Genomic DNA, 9,984 nt, shown 5'->3' with positions numbered 1-9,984 from the left:
TTTTCGATTCTTTTATTGTATGTTTTCTTACTATACTTTACCTTAATTGAGGTTGTAAAACTTTTGAACATATTGTTTCTCAGGACTGTCAATCTGACATAGCTCTCTTACTATTTCTGCAAATGTCACCTCATTTAAATATGTCTTGAATTTTAACCAAAGCTTCTATTAATGAACCTAGTAAGCTAATACCTTTTAGTGATATATCATGCTCTCTGATGGTGTATTTGCCTGCTGATTGACAACAGCCACTCTCACACAACTGCCCAGGCTTCTACTTTGCTGTTTGCTTACTGATTTGCATGTACCCCCCAAACCAGCCCAGCTGCATGGATTTTATAAACCTGGCCTTGATAGTGAGGACTGAGCAGCTTTAGACAGGCAGGTGAGGAAGGAAGATGGAGTCACAGACACAGGTCCTTATGTCCCTGCTGCTCTGCATATCTGGTGAGAAATTTCAAAGTATTAAAGTATTTTTAAAGTCACTTTTTGTATAAAAGAAATTCATAATTTGTGCCAGAGTGTAATATTTTTATGAAACAATACTCAGACAATATGGCAGTATAAGAAAAGTAAGTGACAAATTTCATGTATATCAAATTTGTATTTTTTGTTACACATAATCATTGCTCTTTCTGATTCCAGGTGCCTGTGCAGATATCTTGATGGCCCAGTCTCCATCCTCCCTGGCTGTGTCAGCAGGAGAAAAGGTCACCATCAGCTGCCAGTCCAGTCAGAGCCTTTTATCTGGCAGCACAAACTACTTGAGCTGGTATCAGCAGAAACCAGGGCAGGCTCCTAAACTGCTGATCTATTATGCATCCAATCGAGGCACTGGGGTCCCTGATCGCTTCACAGGCTTTGGGTCTGGGACAGATTTCACTCTCACCATCAGCAGTGTCCAGGATGATGACATGGGAGATTATTTCTGTCAGCAGGGTCGTAGCTATCCTCCCACAGTGCTTCAGCCTCCAACAAAAACCTCCCCTGAGAGTCTCACCAGCTGCCTGCACCACATGCAGCCGTGGACCTGCACACTTCTCCTCCTGACTGAGAGCCTGAACACTCATAAAATACTCATGAAAATATTTGCAGAGCCCGAAAAAATAATGGGTTCAATGTCACTTATATCTTTTAATATGAAAAGCTTTTATATAAAAGTGCAAAGGAGAATTTATCATTATATTCCTTCCATAATACATTACCACAAACTCTGCTGTTTGAATATGAGGAACTTATCTTTTTATAGTAGTGGAGTCTGGTGTCCAACAGAAGACTCTTTTGTCTGAAGTGTGATGAAGGCAAACTATTTTTTGGGAAGGTCTAGGAAAGAATACTTTTTGTTTTTTCTAGATCCTGGAGTGCTTTCCTACTTACTTATACTGGTGCTCATTTCTTCTGTTTTTCTTTTCCTTTACATGTATTCTTTTAACTTTTATTACAGTTTAGATAATTGCCTGCATCTTTGTGTATACATATGCACATTTTCTATGTGCATATGTAATGTCTCATATTATCTGACTCATTCTTTTTCATATAAAAACATTTAGGTTTGTGAATGCTATAAGACTATATATAGGATTACGTTTGAAGATAAATAGTAAAGTAATTGGTCCTTTTTTGTATCTGCAAATTACAGCATACCAGTAAAAGGCCTGAAAACAATAGCTTGCTTGTCCATACAGTTAATCTCTTAACATGTTGCTTGACTATGAATTATGTAGGTTCTTGAGATAATTTGTATTTCACCTGTCATACATAAAATGTTTAATCACATAAGGGAGATGAAAAAACATGTTTTTTTTACCTGTATTCATTATAGCCATTCACTATAGAGCTTGTTTAGAGGTTCTAGTGGCAGAGAGCAGCTAATCGTATACCCTTCACAAAAGACCTCCTCTATTCAGGGAAAGCCGTCCACTTTGACCAAGCATGCACCTTCCAGAGGGTCACACATGGAGTGGTCAGGCATAAAGGGGAAACATGCTGAGCCAGCCAGATCAGCCAAATCAACCATTTCAATCAATTGGGTGAGAGATATCACATCCGGATTGCCCTCATATCCAATCATGCATTTGAAAAACAGAATGTAAACCACGTTGTAATTCCTATATTGCCTAAAAAAAGGTTGGGGTATATTAGCTGTAGAAAAAAGTATACAATAGAAAGAACAGAAAAAGAACATAGAAAGAACATGCGAGAACATTGAATATAGAAGGAAGCCATCAAGAGTATGGGTGTCTTTTTCCCTAAACCCTCTCAAAATAGAATGAGGAACAGAGAAGAATATTGAAGGAAACCACAGAGAGACTGCGTGAGTGGCTTTTCCTTTACACCCTCAGATAAAACGTTGCAGTACATCAACAACTACATGAATTCTCTTTGAGTCCTGCATTAGGGACTGAGTACATATTCTGGTCAATCTCTGGAAGTACAAAAGGAACCCTAGTTGCTCCCCTTCTACTTAGCATGGATTAAGAAACTGCTGACATCTATAAGGATGCTAGAGTGTCTGCCATTTTATCAGAGGTCACATCTTTCTTAAGACCTCCTGATGTTTAAACTATCAGGCAATTTACAAGAATAATACAAATACATATTAGAAGTAGTATTTCTCTGACATAGTGAATTAAAATACATGAAATTATACTGGTGAGACTTCAAGTGTCTAGCTTCTGACATTACTATGAGACACACTCTTGCAGTAAGCGTCTTGAACCTCTGCCTAATACAACTTTTCCTCCTTCTTTTCACAATGTTCCCTGAGACTTCAGTGTGCGAATATTTTGCCATTGTATCTGTTATGACTGTGCTCTACAGCTCTGTATTACAATTTATTGTGGCTTTCTATAAAAGTTTCCATATGTTGCAAGTCAATTTTCCTGCTGAGTGGTGAGGACTACAGATATCTGGTTTATGAGATCAAATTATTTGCCTTTTACTTGGGGCTTGTTCCCATTTAGTAGTATAGAATATTAAAATTCTTTTTCAAGATTCATAGCTTCACTTGGTCTGGATAGTTATTGAGACTTATGGTAGACATCAAGATTTGATGAGTAGGTCTTTAAGTCTAATTATATACCTGCTGGTTACTATCTAGTAATACATACCACTCTTGACCACTCAAGGGTATCACAGAATGCTGGAATTTGGCATTCATAGGTGTCATAACTGGTTTGGCCTGTTGCTTGCTTCTCTCCATTGGACATTTGCATAGTACCTTCTGGTTAACAATAAATATTGTCCTCATGGAAGAGGCATTCAAGTCAAACCCAGGACAGGGTACTCTAGGGCTTGTTTCTGAAGTGTATGGTTTCTGAATTGCAATATCACATATGAAAATTTTAGTGCAATATCAGGTATATAATCTTGTAAGGTAGGTATAGAAATAAACATTAACTGATAACAAATTATGAGGAAATTGGTTTTAAAACCATTTTGTTATTTTATAATTTTATTATTTACCAAAGATGAAAGGAAATCTCCATGTTAATGACATGGGTGTGCCTGCTTATTTTTATAAAAGAAATTGATCTTGTCTGAACATCTGATTTCATAGTATGTAGGACATCTTCACATATTTCAGAGTTGGTAGATACTGCTATTTTATAATTTTCAGTGCTGAGATTCCCACTTCATATTCATACCCTAGAGAAAGTGGCAGAAGTATGCTTAGGGTTATTTAAGGAAGTTTTGGAGATTGTTTCCTAATCTCAAGATAACCATTTAGCAAGCTTTTATGTAAGTTAAATCAGCAACTCAAACATAACATTTTAATGCTATAGAACCAAGAGATACATGTATATGATAGTTACATCCTTATGAATAACTTAATTACTATTATTTATCAGAGAAGGAAACTTTGTATGTTATAAGACTGCAATGCATAATATCACGCTCACTACTCAGAAACCTGAGCCAGTGCCTCAACTGCAGTGTTCCACAATGCGTTGGTATGCATAAACAAAGGATGCATGTTTTCTGTTCAGAATCAAGGCTGCAGCAAAATCTTTTGATAAAACAGATCCACACTTCCAGAATATCTTAAATTAATTTTTCATCTGCTTTTAATTTTTTGGTTGATATGCTTTCATATATTTTATTGTTGGCAATTTATTATGGCATCTGGGATCACTTAAATGACCCATAGATTTAGCACCTGGGCTCTAGGATATGAACTTCTTGAAAAAGAGAATTTTTTCAGTGTTTGGCTTCAGTGTTGGATTACAACATGACTTCCTGAGGAGTTCGTGATTTTTCATTCTTGCCTTCCGTTTTCCATCTATCATACCACTATTTTTACTCTCTAATGTTTGGAAGGGTATTTGGCTTACATTTACAATGACAATAAAAGGTATTTCAATATTATATTTAAATGAGAATGCAATATAATTCCATGGAACTCTAGGTCTGTCTTTCCATTCTTGCTGGATTCCCAGGCAGTAGCTCATGAGTTTGCAGAGCATTCTACTGACTTAGGACATGAGTGGCTTCAGTGCTCTGCAGTTTTCTGTCAGTTTGGTAAATAATTGGTCCAAATTTTTCCACTTTTGCTTTCTGATTTTCCTTCTTTATCTTTCCTTTCTATTCATCCACTCCCCTTTTCCTACTCTTCTTATTCATTAATTTCCCCTTTGTCTTTTCCTCCTATCTACTTCTCTTCCCTTTTTTCTTCCCTTATTCCTTCCTTTCCTCTATTCTTCCCCTTTCCCATATTTCCTTTTTCTTTATTCGATTATACTTCCTTTCCCACTCATTTTCCTTTGAGGTTTTCTATTTTTAGTCACCATATCTATTATTTCCCAAGGATTTTATGCTGTGGTAGTTTTACAATTATGTCTGAAAATTGATAGAAACATGTCATTGACTGTGCATTGAAGCCTGTCATTAGAACATTTAGTCATTTGTGGTTTGGGAGCTCTGAGTTGGATCTTGAACTTCTATGTTGACTTCCTTCCAAGTAAGTATTTATATGCTCTGATGCTGCTATTCATTTTTCGTCATCATTTGCTGACTACTTCACGAGCAATATACAGTATATCCCAGGTGATCATGTTTTATAAACCAGTTCTTTTCTGTGGGCATTGAGCTTAATCATAGAGGCAGTGGCAGCTTGAAATGGAATGACAAACCTAGGTTCACTTGTCCCTGTGACTTTAGGTGTCTGTTGACAAATTTGAAAGTATCATAGTCTTTTTAGAGTGATAGCTTTATAGAGAAAAACAATGTAGTTATAGAATATATCAGGAGATAATTACTATCTCTTATAAGAGGATAATAACCCATTCTCCGTCCTCCATGACAATTTCAGCAAGAGGATGATTCCATCAGCAATAATTCCAGCCAAAGTCTGTTTAGCAGCTATAGCCAGAAAAACCACTTGGCCTGGCAACAGCAGAGCCAGGGAAGCCTTCTAAATTGCTGGTCCCCTTGCCATGCACATGAACATCTTGAGTGGTTAGATCTGGTTCAGATTTCACTATCACCATCCTCAGTGTCCATGTTGAAGACCTGGAAGATTATTACTTTTTAGCTGCATTACAGTCCTCCTCCCAAAGTGCTTCACTCTCCAACACAAAATGCCTCTCTGAGTTTCACACATCCCTGGATATTTTCTTCATTTGACTTATATCAGTGTGTCTGGCACAATGATGAATAAACTTGTCAGACCCTGCAGGTTATTTATAAGCACAGTGCTTCTAAGATTCATGGAGCACAATGCAATGTAGTTATGTTCTCTGTGTAAACTTCTATTTGATATGGAACAGTTTCCCACATAATGTGCCTTGTACATAAGAATTTCATCATATCTGAAATCCAGAAGTCCAATGCAGGACTTGATTGCCTGAAGTTAAGAATTTGGTAGCCTATAATTCCATATCAGTACTTTAAGTGCAATTATTTTTTGTGCATAGATGTTCTACATTTGTCTAAGTCTTGATCCTTGTGCATACAATGCCCACAGTAGCCAGAAGTGAGCATTTTTTCCCCTGGGACTGGAGTTACAAATAGTAGTGAAATACCATTTGAGTGCCCGGAATTGATACTGGGTACTAGGAAGAGCAACCAGTGCTCTTAACTGCTGAGACATCACGCCAGTCCCTACATGTCAATGTGAAGGCTTAGGAAGATACTGTACCTCAATATCTCTTCCGTCTTTCAGTGTGAAAATATGTATATGAAAATGTAGGTAAGAACCCAGCATTATCTTTCAATTCCTGCTATAACAATTTACCACAACTCTGTTGTTTCAGTATAAGAGTATTTATGTCATTCTGGTATCCAACAAATTGGGCTGAAGTGAGGGTGTAGGCAAGCTGTATTTCAGTTTGGAGTCTCTAGAAAAGGTGTTTCTTGCTTTTTCTAGCTTCTAGAGGACTTTCATTTTTAGTAAATTTTTCTACTTATTTTAGAAACAGTAGTATTTTACATATCAATCCTAGTTCCCCCTCCCTTCCATCTTTCTGTCACTCTCCAGCTACCCGCCCCTCTCTGTCTCACTCCCCATCCACTGCCTAGGTTGAGTAAGGTCTTCCATGGGAGCTTATCAAACTATGTCATACATTTGCAGCATGGCCTAGGCCCTCTCTTGCATATCTAGCCTGAGTGAATATCACTCCTTGGAGGAATGACTCACAAAGTCCATTCATGCACTAGGAATAAACATTAGTTACTACTCAAGAGGCCTCATGGATTGCCCAGAGAGAAGAGACAGAGAGAAGCTGCCATAGACACACCATGTACCTTCTGTGAAGACAAAATATGTTAGGTGTTCTCTGGTAAGATAAAGCCATGCAGAAATGCATAGATTAATACTTATGTATCAATAAAATGCTATCAGACAAAAAGTTTATAATTAACATAAGTCTCTGTGTATTTATTTGGGCCTGAAGGGCCCCTGAGCCAGGTGACACCAAATCTCTAACTATAGATGTTGAGAACTGATCTGGGGTCCTCTGCAACAACAGGAAGCAGTATGCCCCTGAACCATCATTTCTAAATTAGGCACTATATAGAGTGAATAACTGGTTTGCTTTAGGACAATGGTAAAATTAATGGAACTCTTTTGTCCACAATTTAAGCTAAAGAGAGTTTTGAGTAGTTAAGACTGTTAGTAAATCTTTCAGATACTAGTTCTTCTGACTTCAGTGGTTATATTCTCCAATAGCTTTTATTTGTTTGCATGCACAAACAGCCTGTTACAGTATTTAGAAATAAAAGGCTGTGCTACAGTTACTTTTCTGCTTAGGTCCCACTATGTCTATATCTGTGTACAAAGCAAGATTAAGACTTTAGCATCTGATTTATTGGGTAACCTTCATTATCTTTATGACATATTCATTGTTTTCACAGGTTTTTGTTTGTGTGGCCCACCTTTTTCTAACCATTCTTTCTTTTTTCTTACTTTGTGTACAGGTGTATATAATGTGATTAAGAATATGACCCAGATTGCACATGGAGATCTTAGACAACCTCATGCACTGGTTCTCAGATTTCACAATTTTTAAGCAAGGCTGTCTCATCTGTTGCCACTGTGAGCTTCTGGAGATGCCACTATCCATCTCTGCTTCCCATGTTTGAGTTCAAATGTTGGGATCACAGATGCTGTAAGCAGTTGATTTGTCCATATGTGAATTCCTAGGATCTAGACTAGGGTCATCAAGCTTGAGTAAAGAGAGAATTTTGCTCCCTGAGACATTTATCAAGACAGCCATTTAAAGTTTTATTTATTTAAATCTCTGTGAGTTGTAGGCCAGCCTTGTCCACAAATCAGATGCCAGACATCCAGGGCTGTTACACAGAGAAACCTTGTTTCATAAATAAAAAGAAAAACTAAAAACTAAAACAAAAACAAAAACACCTCTGATCTGCAAGTCTTTTGCTCAAGAACAAATGCTTGAGGCCATTGTTAATGGAAGATAACAAGCCACACATGTTCTTCACTGCCTTATAAAAGTTTTTTGACCTATATGCATTGGATGTGCTTGATCACACATGGGCAGGATGTTCACATGCAAAAAATATGTCAGGGTGCATGCTTGCCTCTGATTGAACCTGATGAGATATGTAAGACAATGTAAAATGTGACATAGAACTATCTTGCAGAAACCTATATCCCATCCACCTAGCTAGCATTTAATTAAACCATGCTTCAAATTTGACTTTAAATTGTGGTAGTGGTTTTATTCTTGATTGGGGGAATTAACATAGGGTCGTTTTGTTTCTTTTTTCTCCTTCCTTTCTCCCTTCTTTTCTCCCTCCAATCTTCTCCTTCCTTCCTTCATTCCTTCCTTCTTTTCTTTCATTCTGTCTTTTTTCTTTCTTTGCTTTTTTCTTTCTTTCCCTCATAGCTTGTTCTCCTAGTATAGACCTCTTTATAATGACCAAACTGCTTGGAAGTCACTGTACATCCCAGAATTTCTTTGAATTTGAACATTCTCATTTCCTCCTTCTGAGTTCTTGGAATAGACATGAATCACAATGCCCAGCTCCTTCACACAATCTAATTGCTCTATCTGGAGAAGTGGTAGCCATAATCATGGAAGAGTCATTTAAAGCACACACATTGCCTTATCCTGACATACTTTGGACTTCTACATGCTCTATAAATGGTTTTAGAAAGCTCCACACTACTCTTTGTGTATCATTTGACTCACATTATTTACTTTCTAAGTTGACATTAGCTTTTTAATGAAGTACATTTATAAGGTGTTTGAGGTACCCACAGTGCAGTGTTATTCCAGTGGCATGAAAAGGACTTAGCTGTAGGAGGACTAGGCTCCATGATAAGAGTTCTTACAGCAAGAAAGACTGTTTTAAAAAAGGGTCATAATGATTTTCATTTATTTAACATTTTACACATGTTACTCTCAATCCCCTCCTCCCCCTTTCCCCAATCCATCCAAAACCGACTCCATCCCTCCTCTGCTACCCAAGGAGGGTGAGGCCTTCCATGGATAAATTTCAAAGTTTGTCATATCATCCCGGGCAGGGCCTAAGACCTCCCACATGTGTACAGGCTGAGAGAGACTTCCTCCATGTGGTGTGTGCTCCCAAAGTCCATTTGTGTGCAAGAGATAAATACTGATCTTCTATCTGAGGTAACATAGATTGTGGAGGCCTCCTCTATGAAACCCAGGTTCAGGGGCGTATGGATCAGTTCCATGCTGGCCTCTCAGTCGTCACTCTGGGATCCATGCATCCCCCTTGGTTAGGTCTGCTGCCTCTGTGGGTTTCACCAGCCAGGTCTTGATTCCTTTGTTCATCACTCCACTTTGCAACTGTGTTCCAGGAGTTCAGTTCGTTTTTTTTTTTTTTTTTGATGTCTGCCTCTGCTTCAGTTAGCCACTGGATCAGGGTATTATTAAAAAAAGAGAAAAAGACTTACAAGAATAATCATAATTTCTCTTCATATTTGAAAAAAGTTGGGTACAGAACTAAATAGAGAATTTTCAGTAGAGCAGTCAAAAATGTTTGATAGACATTTAAGAAAATGTTCAACATCCCTAGCCATCCAAGAAATGGAAATCAAAACAATCTCACTCCTGTCAGAATGGCTAAAATAAAAAACTCCAATGAAAGTTTATGCTGGTGAGGATGTGGAGAAAGGAGAACACTCCTCTAGTGCTGGTGGGAGTGCCATCACCTATAGCCACTTTGGAAGTCAGTATGGAGTTTCTTCAGGAAAATGGGAATCATTCTACCATAAGATGCAGCAATTTCATTCTTGGGCATATACCCAAAAGATGCACATCCATACAACAAGGACATCTTTTCAACTTTGTTCATAGCAGCATTATTTGTAGTAACCAGAACCTGGAAGCAAAATAGATGCCCCTCATCTAAAGAACGGACAAAGAAAATGTGGTACATTTATACAATGGAGTATTACTCATTGGAAAACAATAGAATTTCGAAATTTGCAGGCAAGTGGATGTAACTAACAGAAACCATACTGAGTGAGTTAACCCAGTCACAAAAAGA

General features: G+C 37.7%; 1 gene segment (V, D, J or C); it reads left to right on the top strand.

Annotated features, from left to right (window-relative positions):
- Positions 1 to 294: 294 nt before the first annotated feature.
- LOC101840560 lies at positions 295 to 1,289 on the top strand. The segment is given in 2 exon segments: positions 295 to 447; positions 646 to 1,289. Coding segments are annotated over 2 exon segments (693 nt in total).
- The last annotated feature ends 8,695 nt before the right edge of the window (positions 1,290 to 9,984 follow it).

The sequence above is a fragment of the Mesocricetus auratus genome, unplaced genomic scaffold (genome assembly GCF_017639785.1).
Source record: "Mesocricetus auratus isolate SY011 unplaced genomic scaffold, BCM_Maur_2.0 Super-Scaffold_100676, whole genome shotgun sequence".
Lineage (NCBI taxonomy): Eukaryota > Metazoa > Chordata > Mammalia > Rodentia > Cricetidae > Mesocricetus > Mesocricetus auratus.
This window is presented reverse-complemented; position numbering and strand designations above follow the sequence as displayed.